Below are 21,610 nucleotides of genomic sequence, written 5' to 3' on the forward strand. Positions count from 1 at the left end.
TGTATAGAGCGTCATTTGGCACACAGCTAATGACAAGAAGGACATAACAATTCGAATATCTCATCTTTCTACTACTCCATTTGTCTCTCTTCATCTTAAACTTTAGCAGCTCTATATTCTGCCAGATTTGACTTTGAGTAATCAAATCCCATTTATCAAACAAGGTCTTTAATCACATATCCGCTCACAAAATCCAAAGTGTTGTCATTGGAATATAGGAGAAACATTTAATCATCAAATTTCTCTAAAACCTTTTAACAGCCAGAGTCATTTGATATCATGTGTATATTGTATTGTAAAATACTTTGATGAAGCAATACCACATGCCTTGTCAAGTTCTGTCACATCCAGTACATCTGGGTGAAAGTGATAAAGTTCACTTGACCTTTGTGTTGACTTTGATAATTTTTTATTTGCTTGTCTAACCATTCAAAGTTAATAATATTTTATATCTGCATTTTCAGAATTCTCATTTCCTGTGTTCTTGGAACGGAGCACTGATCACATTCCAGTCGTCTCCTCCTGTTGTTAAGTCAACAGGCGAAGGATATTTAATGTGGCAAAGAGCCTGACCAGTCCTGTAGCACAGACATACTGTACAGATCATGTGCACACACACAAACACATAAATAATTGCATAGACTTGCAAAAATCAGAAAAAAATGTCCCCTTGCATTGGAGCATATGAGTCCTAAGAAATCTGACAAGGCATATGTGCATGGTAAAGGGGCAATTTTTAGGTTTTGAACTTGAGCAAACCGTAAATGTGCTGGACAGCATCATTTGATTGGCCATACACTTTCACGCGGTCTACAATTTTCTGTTTTTCCAGTCTGGACAGCTATGCAGTAGGTCAAATTACTAGCAATTATTTTTGATAATCGATTAATCTGTCGATTATTTTTCTGATTAATCTGATGGAAAAACTAAATATGAATATACATTAAAAAAACTTTTTAACAAAAAAAAAATATTTATCCATTATTTTAAATAATGTTACTCCACATCCTGCTAAAAGCCGTCCTTCAAACAAATCATATAAAGAACAATAAACAAATATAGCAATCTATGTAGGCTATGCTGCTGTAGGTAGGTAGGACCTAGGCCTACATAAGCAAACAAAACAAAAAAAAAATGTTAAAATACAAACATTACATTCTAAACCTAAAATCATCTGTATGCTTAATTTTAAAGCAGAAATTAAAACGACTAAATTGGAATGTTAATAAATAAAAATAAAAGCACAAAATGTATGAGGAACACAATTCACTCTTAACATTTAGCTTAATTATGTTAGATTAATGAGCTATACCAACAATTGTGCATTTACTGTTACTGCGCTCATAAATATAATAACTTATATGTAGAATTTTAAACTTACGACTTAATTTGTAACAAAACAAAAATATATACAAAATGTGTCTTTTTAGTCGCCTGTTTGACCCGCATTGGACCACCGGGGCTCGTTCACTGAACACTGAAGTTTAACAAGATCGCTTCTTGTTAGAAAATGCTGAATATAAATGCGTATGGGACTTTCTAACATTTACAGGTATAACCCATAGACAGTATATATAACCAAGTTGCTGAGGAGAACACGTGTCTGAGGTAGTAAACAGCTCGCGCATCTGCCATAGCACGACAGGGCAAAATGCTGTAAACGCTAAAGGCCCTATTTGTTTAAAGCGCTTATAAATATATTTTAAAAATAAGCTTAAATAAAATGCATTCTCATTTTTCGGACAACTTGGATGTACCTTTCCCGCAGCAGCTCGCTCCATGTGTGGTATTTTCCATATGCGTTTTGTTTATTTTCCACTCTAGCGATCGTGACTGGCAGGCGTTTCCGCAGACGCGACTAATTGATAGTCAATTTGTTTTGTTGATTATTCATAATAATCGATTTTATTGATTAGTAGTTGTTGCAGCCCTAATATATATATATATATATATATACATATATATATATATATATATATATAATGTATATTATTCGTCTAAAATAGGCCTACATATTTGGCTAAAATTCTACATGTAACACACGTTATCATATTTATGCCTATGAGAGCAGTGACAGTAAATATATATATAATTGAAGTATGAGTTTGTAGGAAGAAATAAACTATCTTTCAAATAGTTAAGTTTTGTCATGATAATGCCCCTGACTACAAGACACTAACACTGACCGTACATATCAACACCAGTCTAATATTACCAAAAGAAATGCCAGATTTCATAAACAATATGCCAAGAGAATGGAAACAACATAGGAATGCACTTCACGCACCAAAGTCAATAGTTCCACGGTCTGTGAAGTGTTGCAATACGTTTTTCTCACACGTTTCTCCATCTGAATATGCCTGAGGATCCTACAGAGATTTTAGTGCGATCCAAAGATCATTCCAGGTGGTTAGATGATAAAAAAAGGAATCTGATTTTGTTCTGTTTCCTTAGTAACAGTGACGTTCTCGTTGTCCTTAAGACACTTCCAAGAAAGTATGTACAGTGAGGTCCAAAAGTCTGAGATCACTTTGAAAATCTGGGGTTCATATTTAAATTTAAACCTGGAAAAAACAGGCATTTAGGATTTAGAAGGAAAAAAAAGAAAAAAGCTATTAAAGAAATGTAATGCCATTAAATTAAAAAGAAAAATTTTGTGTTCTGCAGTATTTCTAAGTCACTAATCGAATAAGAAAATCGGACACTGAGCACGTGAACTCCTTTGCCATATTTTCTCAGAAATCAGCGTGTTTTATCAGATTTCATGCATTCCATTCTGAGAAGAAAAAATGGATGGATGGATATTATTTCATCACTTTAGCAATTAAAAACAAGTTCTTGAATATTTCTATCAACATTCACTCATTCATCAAGCAAAAAGAGTGAAGTCAATGAAAAGAGGAGGCGTGTTCCGCCTCAAATGCTCCCTGTATGCTATTTTACAGTATCAGAAAGCAATTCCACCACAGACCAGGAAAAACCTAGTCTAAAGTCAGTGGCGCGTTATTCAGATGCTATTTTAAGGGTGCATGCTTGGCCATAATGTAGCGTGTGCACAACGCGCATACACTTTGCTTCTCTCATCTACACAGACGCAGCAGTTCATATTGTTGCAAACCATACATAATTACAAGGAAAAATATTACCACACGAGGGAAATCATTGTGGTGTGTCCATGAAGGTGTGAAAAAATAGGCATAAATCTAGCTTACACATTTACCCAAATTATTCAGGCTAATTGTAGTAATGACGGATCAAACCTGTTTGATCAATAGTGGCAAGACACATGGGTATATAAGGACATCTGACAAAATGGGTTGTCCATCAAGGACCAGGAAACAGTTTCCGGAAGACTGCGAAATCACCTTTACCATCATGTAAGTTGTGTGCGCCTGGCAAATCCGTTGTTATAATAGCAATCCGCCATGGAACAAGCGCGCCTGCTCTTAAAGGGAATGTGAGAGGACGCTCTGATTGGTTTATTGCACGTTACGCCCAAACCACACCTATGAGTAATGTAGCTACTTCATACCAACCCATTTTAGATTTGCCTCAGGCGCAAGAGTCATTTATCCCGCCGGTATAATAGCAACAGCGAGCGAGATCACAAAGTTACTTGCATTTCGCGTTTGATACTTGCGTTTCAGATAGTTAAAATAGGGCCCTATGTGTGCTCTATGCTTTGAGAGGTTTAAGATACGGAGTGCTCCATGTGTGATTTAGTGCGCTCCGTCAACCTTTCTCACTCGCTGTGCAACTTTTCTCTATTTACAGATATGATGAGACACGCACAGGAGAGTGACATACAGTATGAACGCAATATCCCGCAAAAACCACCCCGACAGGTAAAAAATATAATAATAGGCATACCATTGTGAGTCATGGTGAGACAAAAACATGTTTTGAAAGAAGGACTGATGATGTAAGGACTCATTATTTCAATTTTGGGGAAAAGCTATAGTGTACCTTTAATGTTTTATCCAATGTAGGATAAAGGCATGAAGATGTACTGCATAGTATGGTTTAGCTGCTATAGAAATCTCTTATGAAAGGTGCCTGTGTGCATCTATTTAGGGAGTTCTATTTATAGCTCCCTTTCTGCAATGTTAGTAAGGAGGCACAGTGAGATTACACGCTTTATTTTTAACACCTCTAAAAAAAGACACAATAAACAAAGACGCTTTAATGTTTTATTTATATCGTGGATCAAACCCTCTTCTTTTCTTTCCCGTTTCCCTCCTGTGAGACAAGACGTTTCTGTGCCAAGGGATGGTGGCATCTGCACAAGACATTTTTGGCCTAGATGAAAAACAAGAGGAAGATTCCCCTTCGTAGGCATTCCTCTGGATTTTCATTCACACGATTTCGAGTATCAAGAATAAGTGAATGCTCTTAGTTCGTCATGCTTTCCAATTCTTTTTCCATTCAGGGGAAAAAAAATTAACTCAAAAAAGGCTTTTATACATGGCAAATGCTTTAAATAGCTGCATTTATAATCTCCTTCGATGTTGAAGAAAAAAAATGGTAAATTAAATAAAGCAGCTTTGCTTCCCACGTTGTGCATGTTTGTTCAAATTTGACCTTATTATCTCACATTCCCAAAGGCGTTTTGCTGTCTTATCAAATAAGCTGTGATTAGTGTAGTATTCCTCTGTCTTTTCCCGGATCATGCCCGAATCGGTGAACGTGTGTGCGGATACGTGCACACTCTAGGCAATACGCTTTTTTGATTATGTCAGCCCACGTGGCCCTGTCATGCAAATTGGTTTGCTCTTTGGATGCAAGGCAAAGTTCTTTTGCTACGATTATGTAGCGTGCAGTTACAGTCTTCAGTCAGAGACAGGAGCTGATGGGACTGTTCTGTGTACAATGTGATTCACAGATTAGCTATCTCCGAGTTCAAAAATGACATGCTCAGACTGTTCGGAAGTGAGTGTGAGTGTTTTGTTCAAGAATATCTTATTTTCAAGTCAAGGTCTTAAGGTAAGGTGTGCTTTCCAACACCAGCAGTCTTACACAGCGCAGATTTGTCTCCAGAATTGTTCACTCAGCGCTTTAACTTTAAAGGGACAGTTCACCCAAAAATAAACATTTTGTCATCCCTTACTCACCCTCATGTTCCAAATCTGCATGAGTTTCTTTCTTCTATTGAACACAAAATAAGTTATTTTAAAGAATTTTGGTAACCAGAGAGTTGACGGCACCCATTGACTTCCATAGCAGGAAAATAAATAAATACATTTAAGTCAATGGGTGCCGTCAACTCTCTGGTTACCAACATTATCTACCAAATATATTATTTTGTGTTCAACAGAAGAAAGAAATTCACACAGGTTTAAACAACATGAGGAAATGTTAGTACATTTTTGGTGAACTATCCCTTTAACATACATACACTGCCTTGCACCTTGCAATGTTTATTATTAAACATGCTCATGGTTAAAACATTACTGCTCTCCAGTCCACATAGGCTACTGGTCAAAGCCCAGGAGCGTCCAAACATCAGCAGCGCATTCAGTACATTTTAAAGTGTCTTTGCTTTCCCTGTGAATTATGCAGTCTGTTTCATGCATGTATGACTCAGGCTGAGCCACGGCAATGATTGCCAGATAAATATATTTTTGAAACAAACAGAGCCAGGGAAATGCCAGCACGCCATAAATCTGTCATGATTTTATTTCAAATGGAATGTTAAATGTTCATTAAATTAAAATGAAATATACCTCTCTTTTTTAAAACTTGGATTTACATCAGACACAGCAACATCAGCCGATCCCAATGTATACAGTAAAGCCCTCTACATGCATTACATATTGTGAATACTTTAACTTGTCTCCTGTATTGCATAACCCCTTGGAACCTTATTTATAAAAAAAATTTTAGATCTTACTTGAATACTTGAACCTGTTCAGTCTGCACTGTGGAAATTGTAATCTTCTCCCAGAAGGTAGTTGCAGAAATTTACAATGTAAAACATTTAATTGAATATTCAGTGTTAAGTAATGTCAATGTATTAATGTTAACTTTTACATACTACATGTGTACATTTTTCATATGGGAATTTGTTACATTCAAATGCTCTTTCTTATATGCCTCTTAGAAATGTGCCTACTTTGGTTGGCATAGCCTAATTCATTCTGGCTGGTTCCATTGTAATACAGTATATAATAAGTGAGTGTTTTAATACATTTCACTTGAATTTTTTCACTATTTCTCACCATTTAAAGGAGTAGTTCACTTTAAAATGAAAATTACCCCATGATTTACTCACCTTCAAGCCATCCTAGGTGTATATGACTTTCTTATTTCAGACGGATACAATCAGAGTTATATTAATAAACACCCTGACGCTTCCAAGCTTTATAATGGCAGTGAATTGCAACCATCAGTTTAAAGCTCAAAAAAGTGCATTTATCAATCATAAACGAACTCCACGCGGCTCCGGGGGGTTAATAAAGGCCTTCTGAAGCAAAGCGAGGAGTTTGTGTATAAGAATATTATTATTTAACACGTTACGTAGTAAAATTCTAGCTTCCGGCCAAACGGCCATATGCACTCTACTTACGCCTAAAAACTTACGCAATTTGTGACGTCGGAAGTAGCAAAGTTCGTCATGGCTTCATGGCGACTAAATATCAGTAGTACGTCGCATTACTCGCATTACTCGCATTACTCGACTTAGACTTAAGTCGGATCCGTGAGTTTGTTTGGCGGAAGCTAAAGTTTTAAAAAATTCTATTTTCCTTACGTAAACTCATGACATTGCTTCAGAAGGCCTGTGTGCACCCACCGGAGCCGTGTTGAGTTTGTTTATGATGGATTGATGGACTTTTTTCAGCTGATGGTTGCAATTCACTGCCATTATAAAGCTCAGAAGCGTCAGGGTGTTTATTAATATAACTCCGATTGTATTCGTCTGAAAGAAGAAATTCATATACACCTAGGATGGCTTGAAGGTGAGTAAATCATGGGGTAATTTTCATTTTAAAGGGAACTACACCTTTGATTTTATAAATAAGTTGTATTATTTATTCATGTATTTATTTGTTTGCTTGTTTATTTGGGTAGCACTTTATAATAACTTTCATTCATAAATCATTAACAAACATATAATGCTTAGCAGATCATAAGTTAATATGTATTCACATAGATAGAAATATGAGATAATGTGCTTATTAAACGTTACATAATGATTAACAGATCATTATTTAATGTAATCAGATCATTATTTAATGTAATATAAATCATTAACAAACATATAATGCTTAGCAGATCATAAATTAATATGTATTCACATAGATAGAAATATGAGATAATGTGCTTATTAAACGTTACATAATGATTAACAGATCATTATTTAATGTAAAATGAAATGCTTAAATGTCATTAAACTTTCAATTCATGATATATGATATAGATATGATATGATAATATGCTATATGATATGATATGATACTTTATTGTCAGACTAAGCATGACAGATTGACAATAATCAACACCTTTACAACACCTTTGCTTCTTATAATCTTGAGTTGTGATTAAGTGTCTTATTTAACTCTAAGATATGCACAAACGAGTGTGTCAAGCTCACTCTGTTGAACTTTGGAACCTTGTACCATAGATATGTATACGTAGATTCATAATTTGACCGCTCCAGACATGTAGGCGCACCCACCATCTTGTAATGGTCAGCGTGCCGTCACTCACAGCTAGAATCAATGATGTCACCTCATTGCGCAGCTTCTGGTTGTGAAACTGACAATATTTTAATTCCTGAAGAAATGCAATAACTTTGTACAGTTGATAATGTGTTGATTTGTGTTTGTATATGTATTAACTCAATATTACAATATTATAAGTTTTAACTTTTACTATGGTAACGTTTAATTGCCAGCTTCATCTTGTTGTCTTGTATTAACTTAGCAAAATCATCTGCTGAAGTCTATTACATATATAGATATTCCAATACATCCGTCTAACTACGGTTGCAGACACTCAGTCAACTCGCTCTCAAATGTTCATAGGCCTATATATATATATATATATATATATATATATATATATATATATATATATATATATATATATATATATATATAGCCATGCCTTATACCTCCGGTTGTATGGTAATAATACAAACTCATTATGCAGGACATGATTAAAGTCAGATATTATTAGCCAGACTTAAAGGGATAGTTCACCCAAAATATGAAAATTATCCCATAATATACTCACCCTCAAGCCATTTAGGTGTATATGACTTTCTTCTTTCCGCCAAACACAATAAGAGTTATATTAAATATCCTGGCTCTTCCCAGCTTTATAATGGGATGAATAGTAGCCTAACTAGATTTTGAAGCCCCCCCCCAAAAAAGTGCATCCATCATAAAAGTAATCCAGGGGGTTAATAAAGGACTTCTGAAGCAGAGCGATGTGTTTTTGGAAAGTATCCAATAATTATAACTTTATAAACTGTAATCACTAGCTTCCGCTAACGTCCGTCCGCACGTTCACGAGAGAGTCGAGATCCGGCGCATGACGTAGGATGTATAGCGTGGGCTTAGGTGAGAGTAGACGCCTCTCACGGTTAAAAACAAATAGGGCTGGGCAACAAACTCAAGCTCCTCTGACATTGCTCTTTAAAAATTCTCACTTTAGACTTCTACTTCGTGACCAGTGTTTTCTTTTGCTCTATCCTCTGCGCTTCTGCGTCCATCAAAACGTCATGCGTCGGGTCAGAGTTATGCCGGAACTACTTTCATACGGAAGCCATTGATTCTAGTTTATAAAGTTATAAATAAGGATATTTTTCTTACAAAAATGCATCACTCTGCTTCAGAAGGCATTTATTAACCCCCGGGAGCCGTATGGATTACTTTTGTGATGGATGGATGCACTTTTTTGCCCTTCAAAATCTCAGTTACTATTCACTCCCATTATAAAGCTGGGAAGAGCCCGGATATTTTTTAAATATAACTTTGATTCTGTTCGACTGAAAGAAAAAAGTTATATACACCGGTGAATTAAATTATGGGATAATTTACAATTTTGTGTGAACTAACCCTTTAACAATTGTTGTAAATCATATAACTTCGCACGAGGCTTACCTACAATCCCTGAAAACATTTTTATTTGATTTAACAACATTGTTTTTAGCATAACAGACAGACTCATATACTTTACCATATACCTTACCCATATCAATTTCATATCTATTTGCAATAGAACATCAACACAATAAGTAGCCTACATTGTACCTAACAGGTAGCCTATTATTATTATTTTTACATAGGCTATAGGCCTACAGTTAAATACACCTAATAAAGTTGGACCAGTCATTCTTATATTGTTACATTTTCTGTTTCACGCCCATTTTGTCACTTTCTCACATCACTGAAAACATCTCAAGAAAAACAAAAAAATTTTTTTTTTGTACCCCGGTGTTTGTGTCCTCGGAGTCACGAAGACCTTGTTTCAGGCATGAAGTGAAGCACATCTGTACTAGTCACTCCTCCTCCATCAGTAGGACGCTACTCCACCCTCTCCAGTGCGTTCATCTCTCCGACTCCGTCCGTTACTGTCCCACGAGTGGAGAGGATTTCAGCACCGGGACAGATCCACCACACATCCACCACCGTCTCAGGCATCATGGCGACAGAGGTAAGAATCATTAACGTGTTCTTTTGAGCTGCATGCGAGAGGAACAGACATGAGCGGGTCCGTTTCATTCGTATCGTTTGTGTGAAGTTATTTTGACACCTGCTGTGGGGTTGAATCACGACGTTTCATGTAAACGCTTTAGATGAGACACGTTCAAAGAAAGCAATTAAGAAATGGAGACGTTGTTTATTTAAAGGCTGATTTCGTCGACATGACAGTTTTTCATTGAAATCAGCCAAAAGTGAAGCATCATTATTTTGTGGTCAAAAGCAGAGGATCTACAGAAGAAAGAGTGAATGACACAGACCGACTGATGTATTATTCAGCACCCTGGACAGAGACACAGATATACATAGCCTACTGAATAACCCAACAGATGATAAAATAAAAGTATTTATTGTGAGACTCTCTGTAATACTTGGTTCTGATTGGTCAATTGCGCCTTTCATATTATAGCCTTTTCCCGATTAATAACCGTGGCAACGCTGTGTAACTGAATATTGATCGGGGAATCCCACGTTTATATGCTCCTGTCTCTCCAAGTTAGCTGATAACATAATTGTAACTCAAATAAGTATTTCGTGATATTTATTTGGTAAATAGCCATGTAAAATGGATAGAATAAAATAAATAGTCAAGTGAAACCGTGATCACAAGTTTATTTTAAAACTTTATACCTTACATTTAAACCATAGCCTAATGCAACAACCAATGCATTTTTCTTTGCTAGACCTTAAAAAGCGCACAAGTTGCTACTTGCTTAATAATGTTGGGTTAAAAATAACCCAACGTGTTTTACTTTAAGTAGCCTATGGTGAAAGCACTGCAAGCGGCGATTGACTCTATGCTGATTGGTTGAACACTCTTTGATGTCGCCGCTATGGCTGTCACGTGGTTCATGTAAGCCCCAATAGTTCCAAAACATACGCTGGCTGTCATGTTCTTCTATGGGACAGACAGCAGCGATTGCATTATTGAACGGGAAATATAAAATAAAACACACACCCAAGTACTTTTTCAGCTTTTATTGCATTTTGTTAATGTCAGTTTTGAATTTGGAGAGGCAACGAGGTATACTGTATATTACTTAGTTAAGTTTAAGGCTATGTTTTTGGAGGGAAAAGCTTAGTGTTTATGTTCGCATGGGTAGTAGGGCCTAGTAGCACTGGCTTTAGCGGCTCTAACTTAACTTTTTCATATCATTCGTCTGACCTTCGTGATCACGCAAAGAGGTCTGCCGTGGCGGTCCGTTCAGAATTTGCTTAGAAGCTAGCTCCCTTCTTCTGATGAAAGTGGCCACCCCCAGGACCACAACGTGAAACATGATCATGTTAAGACTAAGAATATAATTTTAAGATTAAGCCATACACATATTATCAAAACTATAACTGATTAAAAACGAATTTCACTGATACAAATTAAGGTTTTCAAATAAAATATTTTTTATTAAACAATGACAGACAACAAAAATGCGTGCTTGTGTTAATGTGTGTGTGAACAAGAAAAACAAAAACCAGTGGCAGGTTATCCATGAAACAGACAGGACTGGTGATGGCCATAACAACCCAGCATTGTTCTCACAAGCCGCTTGACTCAAGACAACAAACGAAAAGTTAGTATATCCCGAAAATTTAATTAAATAAAAGTTGCTATAAAGGTGGTAGCGATTCATTACCGAACTAATTAGATGCTACCTTCACAGCTGGCGAAGTCGCGCTAGCTAACTAGCAAGCAGGCAATGCTAGAAAATGGTTGAAACAACCAAGATAATATATAAATAATTACGCTGTGCATGTACAAATGAAGACCAGTATAAGCATCGCAAAGGGCCTCTGAAACAGTATAGACAGTTGACAATTCAAAAGAGGTCGATATTTCAGCAAGTTACCTCTGGAACAACTTACAGCAATGTAAGTGAATTGGGTTCAACGCACAAGTGACAGTGTTTGGAACTAATCCGATCTTCAAATCCCGGAAGTAGGCGGTTAAAAGCGCCGCCATTTTTTACAACGGAGGTCTATGGGAGTGTCGCAACTCTTTCTCTCTATGGCTTTGGTTGAGCCGCTTTCGTTGTCGAGGTTCTATATTTAAAATGCATTATCTGGGTATATGAATTGCACTTTTCGCTAATTGGGACACATCAAAAGTTAACGATTTTCTTTAATCAGTTTACCAACAGATATTTGTGACTCAGATGCATGAAAATGTAAATGAAATATGATCATGTTGAATACATAAGGTTTACATTGTTCATAAGCGCTAACTGCGTCAATAGGCCAACCTGTAAAAAAAAAAAAAAAAGTTGATGAGACTGACAGCATCTGACCAATCAGAATAGAGAACGCAACTATCATTGGTAATCATTCAAGCCAATCAGCTTCCATGTTCAATTTAATGCATCGTCAAGTTTGCCTGTGGAGTGTGGACAACTGGAAGAAACAAATTTAGGCAAAATATCGATGAAATCCAAATTAATTAAGGATCTTCATTCATTGGTGAGTAGATGTTAGATTGAGTAGTAACTTCTTTCATGTGTACATTTTGCTTGGTGGTGCTCAATTTATTTAGTTGATTTAGCCCACTGTATTGACCCCATTTTCTGATTGGAGGATTATAACAAACTATTCATTATCAATAAAATGTTAAGATTGAATAAATTGAATTATTAGTCTTTTTTAAAAATAGAGAATGCTGCAAAATGTTATTGATTTTAATCGATACTGTTTCACATATCTTCCTCCTTAAAAATTCTCTCACTGACCACCACTGTTAGCACCCGCACAGCATTGCCCTGACAACCATCTGCAATACTTTAGCTGTTTAGCATAATGATGTTGCATGGCTCAGCATCACTTATTCATAAATTTAAAATTAATTATTTTTTAATATGCAGAAGCATCCACATCTCTTTTCTCCTTTTTATTGGCATATCCAGGTGAATTTTCTCACTTTAAGAATAATGTCTGTATAGATGCCGTTTTTATCCTTAATTTTATCCTTATCCTTTATCCTTAATGCATAATCAACTCCTATCCAAACACTGCATACTAAATGGTTTATATTTAGGCATCTGTTTAGATTGCATGCACTTCCTGTTTACTCAGCCATCTTGTTTACAGATTTATTCAAAAAAAGTAAGCAACTCCCTCCAGTGAGAATACACAATGAGATTCCACAGTTTGTAATGTATTCAGGGAAACAATTCTTTCCCACAGCAACCTAGATTTTACCTTTACTAGGTTATTAAAACTGATTGTTGACTCTCACCTAGCCAACATTCACTGGGGAAAAAATAGTTTTTGCTGTCACAAGAAGAGTTGTCATGCACTTGCCCTGGGCATCTTGTGGTCTTGTTGTCCTACATCAGGCTCTTTTTCATTTAAGCATATTGTAATGAGTCATTGGAATGTTCCAAGAATGCTCCGAGTGCCTTTCCTCCGCTTCACTGGTCAGTTTAGCATTCAGTGAACTCTGAGGCGTCTTTAGATGGATCTGTAGTTTCTTCTTTGACAAGCACCTCAAATCAAGTTCAGTTAATCCTTAAAATAAATGATGCTGTTTTATGTTCTGGGGCTACTGTGACAACAAATGTGTGATGTGTTTCTGTTTTTATGCAGAGCTGCTGCATTAGACAGTCTTTAGAGGATTGCTTGCTATTTATCTGTCTAGATGAGACTCCAAAATGTTTTTACCCTTGTCCAGGGGCCACAACAAAATACTCCCAACATTGATGTGTTGCGTTTGGCCTGGTAGCAAAACACACACACACACACACACGCACACACACGCACACATACACACACACACACACACACACTTACTTAGCTATATAGGGAAACAATATGTTTTTTATAGTATGTATTGCTAATTATAAACACATGTAGGTTAACCCTAAAACGTACAGCTAATATTTATTTCACTACCAAGGACCACACCACAACTACGCAGAATTAGCGATTCTGATAGGCTGGGATGAATGGCTTGATTGAAGGCTGATGTCGACGGGGCAAATTCCGTGCATCTCAGGAAGCCGAAGAATGCGAGAAAGAACATGCATTCTAATGTTTGGTCGATCAAAGGGCTCAAGTAGCCGGAACGTAATGTGTGGGTGCATTGGCTCAGGAGGTCAGAAGTTAAGGGCAAGCGTTTAATGGTGAGGACTGGTTCTTGTTTTTGTAGACCTCTAATGAGCATAGATACGTGAGAGTGAGAGTGGCATTGGTCGCCAGTGGCGAGTTTGTTGATAAAGTTGATTCCGGATAGGTAAGTCTGAATGGAGGATGCCCTGATATTTTGGTAGGAATGGGCATTAGTGACAAAGTTGGAGATGGACCAAACATTCATTAGAGGAAATGAAAGTTGGTAGAAGGAGTGGTAAGCCTTAAAGCAGTTCCAACCAGTCAAGTAAGCAGAGAGGGTACCCTGAGCGAGGCCGTTGAGGATAGCTTCTCGTGAAGCGTATGAAAGGTCTTCCAGCTGTGGATTTAGTTGAAGATGGTGGCTGAAAACGGTGGGACTGGCATGGGATGGATGTCTGACTCTGGAGCCAAGAGACAATGAGTTAGCTATGCTATTGTGGTATCCTGGAACATGTGCTGCTCGGATGATAAACTGCCGTTGCGCCGATATTAGTGTCAGTCTGCGGACTAATTGGATGATAGCCGGGGAACGGGATCTGCCTTTATTTATGATTTCAACTACTGCCGAGGTGTCTGAGTGGATGAGTATGGAATGTCTGGACCATTTATGCCCCCAAAGGATGGCTGCTATGATGACGGGATACATTTTGTAAAGTACGAATGAGGGAAGGTCTGGCTGCTGAATTAGACGTTCAGCTGTCTAATTCAGCAGCCAGACCTTCCCTCATCTGAATTAGACAGCTGAACTCTGGTGGCCGCTGTAGCGAACCAGTGGCCGCTGTAGTAGCCGCCGAATCCGGTGGAAGGCGCTGCATCTGTGTACAACTGAATGTCTTCTGGCTGTGTGATGTAGTTGTTATAAAAGAAGGATATACCGTTCCACGAAGACAGAAATTGCTGCCAGAGCCGCTTTTCCATTTTGCAGGTGTAATCTATATGCCTTATGCTTCGGACTCTGGGTCCGGATGAATTAGCTCAAATGATCCATAGGGAATCTTAATAACTAATCATGAATATGATTAATATTACAGTTACATTAAATCGTCGAAAGTGAAAGTGGATTATATGAATACATGAATAATCAATCACAACGAATTATAATTCCTCATTCATATATCAATAATCTTACTTAACTTCGATTATGAGATAATCTTTAAGGGAAATTAATGTAATTATCAAATCGTTGTTCGTCCAGCGACCAATCGTCAGATTAAGTGATTAATTTCTCAATAAAGTTATCCTTTCTTATAAACTCCAAGAAACACTAACCTTCTGGCCGTGAACATCAATATTTCTGGTGTTTATAAAATTAAAACTACTTAATGTAGTAAACAGGGAGCGCGGTAGCTCTGATCTGTCTCATTGACTTTTGTTCTTTTACGAGCATTTTTCACAGACACAGTCTTGAATATATTGTTTTAATAAATGCAAAACTACAGAATATAGGCTATTACACAAGATACACGTTTTATATGTCTATGTACATTTTTTTTTACAGTAAACAATACAGGACAACGAATAACAGATGAGAGAGAGATTGAGAGAGATAAAGTTCGGAGGAGGGGCGCGCGCTCGTTTTGAGTGCGGGAGAGAGAGAGAGAGAGATTGAGATCGAGGGCCGGAGCGCGCTCGATTTGATTGCGGGACCGAGAGAGAGAGATAAAGAGAGGATGAGAGAGAGAGAGAGAGAGAGAGAGAGATCACGTAATGATCTCATGTAGCAAAAATCACAGAAACCTGGAGAGACATCAATGCATCGAACCTTAAAACATTAAAACTCGTTAGAGTTTGATACTTGCAAAAGGATCGTTGTGTGAGTGTTCTCGTGCTGAGGCGCGTTCTCCGTGAAGCTTCGAAAGCAGGGCGCGTGCTCGTTGCCAGAGCACGTTTTCGCGGGAGCTTTGAAGGCTGGTTGCAAGTGAAGTTGCTGAAGGAATTCAGGCTTCGTTCGTTCGACTCGTAGGTGGAAACGACCAAAGGAGAATTTGAAAATGGCACAAAAGAAACTTTATAAAGAAAATAAAAGCAGGGAACTCCGTGAGGGAGTTTAGATCGGAGACGTCACATGATGAGCAGTGATGAAGGCAGGAAGCGCAGAGCAAGAGAGCAAGGAGGAGCTTTGTTCCAGCTTTTGAGGGGAATACTTTCTCCGCCCCGTTTTTCGGGAAGGACCAATCATGTGCCGAGATTCACAAGCGGGAGAGTTCTCCTTTGTTTGCTGGGAAATCCTTCTGGCTTGAAATGCAACAGTGTGTGGCTTAACTTTTCGGCTCCAGAAATATAACATGTGTAAAACAATGTACATTACTGCATTCTGCTATCAGAATTCGACTCCGTTAGGTTTAGAGAATTACAGAGACATCAAACACATCAGTTAGATTATGAGAATACAAAGTTTGATTATTATGCATTAGTATAGACATTTAAAGTTTGATTAAGGTTACACCGGGACATTTATATGCTTTCCTATGGTTTATAAACACATCTTAACAAACAAATGGCTATATTTGGTACATTTTAAGGGTGACTTTATGGTGAAAGTCCTTTCCTTTGTCTGAGGCCATGTGGTGTCTTGGTATGTGTGTGTGCTTCTAATGCAACGGAATGTGTGGGTGTCACGTTACATGTCTCTTTGTGTGTGTGTGTGTGTGTGTGTGTTGTAATGGAGAAAGAGACAACGCTCTCATCTGGTCACACAACGAATGAAGTGTATTAGAGAGTCATTGTTGCTACACAGGCTTCATCCAAGGTGACTTTGTCGTGTAGAGAGGGGATTGTTGCTGCTTTTGATAATAGGTTGGAAAGGAAATATTTTCCCTGGGGAATTATTCTGATGGCGTAGTTAAGGTGGCCAAGGAGGGATAGCAGCTGTTGCTTTGTGCACCTTTCTACTAGAAGATAGTTCGATAGGTGCAATCAAATGCGTTGTATTTTCTCGGGAGGTAGAGATGCTTGGAAGGAGATGGAGTCTAGGGTGATGCCTAAAAACTCGATGGAGGTGCATACCCTAATGTCTTTTCTTTTGAAAGGGGTATGCCTAGTTCGGAAAACATTTTGATGAGAGTAGAAAGTCCTGAGTGTGGAGGTGCGGATGTAGGTGTGATGATGAGGAAGCCTGTGGTTATTGATGAGAATCCAACATAAAGCCTCCAAGAGGGAGTCAAAGATTTTGGGGCTGCTTCTGCCGAAACTGAGGCACACTGAAAAATAATAAGCTCCTTTCCAGAATATTCAGAAGAAACGGCAGAATTCTGGGTGAATGGGCATGAGTTTGAAAACACTGGTGATGTCTGCTTTTGAGAGCCATGCTCCATGGCCTGCCTTGCGGATGAGAGTGATGGCTTGGTCGATGGAAACTTATTTCATGGAGAAGTATGGGGCTGGAATGATGCTATTGATGCTGGGAATGTGTGTGCCATGGGAGGAGGACAGGTCGATGATTAATCTATTTTTCCTGGAGTATTTCCTGGTGGCGATTCCGATGGGACTGATGCGAAAGGGAGAAAATGGAGGTTCTTTAAATGGGCCTATCATGAATCCTTCGTGGACTTCTTTAGAGAGCGGACTGGAGGTTATGGGAGAGATGAGAAGTGTCTGGGATTATCTCTATGCCTGGAAGGAAGCCGTTTTTTAATGCATTGAAAAGGAAATCTACAAACTGTCTATCGGGGTGGTCTAGTAAGGCAGTGGCTAATGCTTTTACCTTGACTGGTGCCCGAGATACTTTAATAGTCAGTCGGGTAGAGCAGTTGGGTTGTGGGGGCAAGAGGCTCTTGAGTCAGCGCCTCCACAGAAGGAGCAGGTGTGTAGGAATCTGCAGTTGGAAAGAGAGCAGCCGAAATGGTTGAAGTTTTTGCATACCATTCTGCCTCCTTGGTAGAGGATCGGTCGTCCTCTTTTGTCAATGCCTTTGGGAAGTGGAACATTGGCTGTGTGGTGTATGTTGAGGGGTTTTGGAATTAGAGGAGGAGGTGGGGCTGCTGTGGATAATTTATTGAATACAGATGTTTAGCGTGAGGAGGAGGATTGAGATTGAGAGGGTGTGAAGGTGCATGCTGAGGCTGGATGTGATGGTGCCCCGCATAGTTCACAGGACATTGAAGTGCGTGCTGCGAAGATCCGACAGTAGAGTTCTGCATCAAGAGTGCCCCAGTATGTCCCCTGATTGAACTGCTGTAACCGACCTGTGGCGAAAATAATGTGGTAGTTGTAGAAGCCTGTTCGTCTAAAACGCACGTCCATGTCTAAAATGATTGATAGGTAATCGTCTAGCTCATTTCTTCGATCGGGATAGATGGAGCAAATGATATCTCTGTACAGTAGATTAAGAAAGCTAAAGCAAATTCGGTGGGAATAAGGTCTTTTGAACAAGAGTTTAATGGATGGATGAACTGCATTAGGCCTTGACTGGTTTGCAGCTCTCTGGGCTGGCTGATATTTATGAGGGATGGTTGGAGGAGCTGGGCTAGATCGGTGTAGTTACCTGATCAAATCTGAAGACGTAAGGTTGAAGAGACTGGGGAGGGCCGGTGAATTGGTGAAGCTGGACGAGGAGGCGGTGCAGCTGTGGCCAGGGTATATGGGCTAGCATTTATTGGCAGGATGTGAGGGTGTTGGGAAAGGGAGGGGTAGGGTAGGGGAGAGGGAGGGAGGGATAGATTAGTTGGGTAAAAGGAAGGAATAGGAGGGGGTTGAAAAGGTCCGCTGAGAGGTAGAAGTCCTGGGTTTGCTGCATGGGGGTTCGTTTGTTGGGAAGAATCAGAAATAACAGGAGCCGTGTGGCTGTTAACGCCAGAAGGAAGGGTAGAGGAATGGATGATGGGATGAAGGGATGAATATCCGTGAGGATTTAGAGCTGTTTGTGAGCGTAAGTATGCAAAGAAAGATGTCATGAAATGGGATAAGTCTGAGGTAGAAGGGGCGGATGTTGAAGGTAGTAGTACTTGGTCTCCGCTAGGTGGCGCAGATACTGCTGGCTGAGGCCATTGTGGAGGCAGTGTGGTGACGTTGTGAGTGACGATGAGAGGATCGCGTGTGAATGCTGTTGGAGGCTCGAAATTTAAAGTTGAAGTGTTAGTGTATGCTGTGTAAAGCTGAAATAATCTTGATTTATTGTCAGATCAGCTTAAGTGGATGCCTTTATCCTTAAGAGCTCGCTGAAGACGAGCCACGGTCCAATTATTAATGTTAGTCTCTGGTCTGGGAGACGTAGCGTAAGTGTGCTGAGAATGGCTGCGGTTTGATGAATGATGACGCGGTTGACAAGGAGAGCGATCGAGCCAACTTTCATGCCTGTGGCGATCGTTGATGGTAGTTCTCGTTTGCGGAGGAGAGTGATCCTGAAGTCGAGTCGGGGTTGGAGAAATCTTCGATGATGAACTATGATGTGAATGCCCGCGGGGCTGAGGGATTTCCACGGCAGAACGCAGCCGGTGTGAATTTTGGCTGCCTAGGGATTGTTGTGAAGACCTTCTCTGTGACGGAGGAGCGATTCCAAATAAATCGTATTCGGAGTCAGAGGGGTTGGTCTGCAGCTCGGGATCCATGTTGAGAAACTGAGACAAACGGTGCGGTGAAGGTGGGTTCAGTGTAAATATACAGACAGGGAACGAGCTGATTAGTTGAGGCGTGGCCTTACTCCCGAACTTCAGTTAACTTGTTAACTACATTTATTTATTGCATTTTTAGAATCAAAACATTTGTTGTTTGCATTTGAGTTGTTGTTTGTTTGTCCCCATGGATCTATAATCCAGTGAGCTAACTATGTATAATATATTAATTATATTTACTATAGGTTAGTCTTAACCCTATTAAAGCAGAACTATGCAGATTTTGTTAGCTTAATTTACCTTAATTGAACAGCTTTGGGGTCATTGGAATGGTTATATGACGGGCTGAATGGTGGCCGTCTGGCTTCCCCCTGGTGCCTGTGAGTGGAAAAACCACCCTTGCAACTGTGGGCCGGTGGGCCGCCGGTCTCAGCGTCAGGAAGTATTGCATGATATCAGGTCTCGCGATGTAACGAATTGCTTTATGGCAAAACAATCTGCTAAAATTCTGTCATTATTGCGCTCCCTCACGCTGTTCGAACCCAAATGAAGAAGACGTTTTAAAGAATGCCCAATCTGCTTTGATGTCGATGATCTACTAGCCTCTGGTATCTGAGAGTCGCCAACGAGTTTTTACGACAGTGTTGTCAAATATCTATTCCAAAGCTGTAGGGTGAGCTCTATAGAGAAACCAGGAAGCAAAAAGCGTGAATACAGTGAAGAAATTGCCGAAACTGCATATCTCTGCTTTAAGTTAGTCACTGGTGATCCACTCTCCAATTCAGAAGGGGGCACACGCTGTAATGCAATGCTGTTTGTTAATCGCCACAACAAGAAAAAGCACAGAATGACGATCTATGCACCAACCAAAAACAGATGGCAACCAAGAACTTGCTAAAAGCCTATACGCTGAGTTTTGAGAGGGGGCATGTAAATGTACTGTACTTGTATCGAACCGCGACTTGAGTGTACCGTTACACCCTTGTATATAATTTAGAAAGAGTGAAAGACATTTACTATTATTATTTTATTTATTCATTTTATAATATTATTTAGAGCAATGAAATTAAGCTTTGTCCGATTTAGCAAAGTAAATCCACACAGATAGAAACACAGTCCTCTCCGGTTACACACTTGCACCCTGTGCCAATCCCAATTAATTATACACAACTCAATGAACTGTTTTTACTTGTGTTACTTGTTAACTGTGATCTCCAGAATATCTTGAGTTAATTAGAAGTGAATAGATGACAGTACAAGATAGTAAAACAATGTTCAGTAAAGCAGTCATATTGCTCATATTAATCTGAATTAACCTAACCAGGAAAATGATGCTGTTCTGAAACAGTTTTACAGTTATAAGACTAACTGAACGCTTGATTAAAATATATTTGCATCTAGAAAAAAGGAGCGAGAGAGGGTGGACAAGCGAAGAACTGAACTAGCACGACAGAGAGCAGTTCTACTGTGTAACAGCCCTTTTAAAGTGTCACAGCTAAAGCAACCTGTAATTTGTTTCATGTGACCCTGAGGCCATGTGCACTCAGCATCTCTGGTAGCGTTTAGAGAACAACACACTGCCCTTCCAAGAGCTTATTTTTTAAAGGCATGGCATCCATGCACTGTTTACTCTCAATGAATCTTATGAATCGTTTTAATGTTCTCCTTCTGTTCAGTCTCTGGTAGGTGGCAGATGTTTAGCAAATGTGAGGTCAGTTAAAAGTTGACAATCTGAATGTAACCTGTGCAATTATGCAATAATAACATTTCATAATGGTGATTACAATAAGAATACTTGACACAAATTGACTCTATTTAAGATTATAGACTTTTAGCAGTCAGATACTTCATTTTGAACAGTATGTAGATAGCTTTATAATATTTAATATATATGTTTTTGTTTGTTCTTGTGCTGTCTTTCTTGAAAATGTATGCCATTTGGTTTGCTATTTTGTTTTCTACTGCGATGAGATTAAGATATTTTTAAGTGTCCAAATAATATTCTGTACCTAACGCTAAATACATTCAAAGCAATGTGAGTTTATTTCTTGCCTTAGCTGTTCAGCTGATTTTATGTGAAAATCTGTTTAGTATGACAATCATTCACTTATAAACAAGCTTCAAAAGGCAGCCGCATTCGATTAAAAAGCAAATCTCTTGGTGGACGGGAAAGTCAGTTTATAATCTCCTGGTATTTAATTAACATGGATAACAGAATGTGCTTAAGATCAGAGTATTTGATTATAAAGGCATCTGTGCGAA

General features: G+C 38.8%; 1 protein-coding gene across 2 annotated transcripts in view; it reads left to right on the top strand.

The window, feature by feature from the left end:
* Positions 1-9,536: 9,536 nt before the first annotated feature.
* The window catches only part of golga7bb (golgin A7 family, member Bb), a 74,295-nt gene continuing 62,221 nt past the window's right edge, over positions 9,537-21,610 (top strand). For both annotated transcript variants that reach the window (XM_079635706.1, XM_079635707.1), the window contains exon 1: positions 9,537-9,660. In XM_079635706.1, the coding sequence (XP_079491832.1) occupies positions 9,649-9,660 (12 nt within the window). In that variant the 5' untranslated portion in view covers positions 9,537-9,648. The remainder of the gene's footprint in view (positions 9,661-21,610) is intronic.

Source organism: Phoxinus phoxinus (assembly GCF_949152265.1).
Source record: "Phoxinus phoxinus genome assembly, chromosome: 14".
NCBI lineage: Eukaryota > Metazoa > Chordata > Actinopteri > Cypriniformes > Leuciscidae > Phoxinus > Phoxinus phoxinus.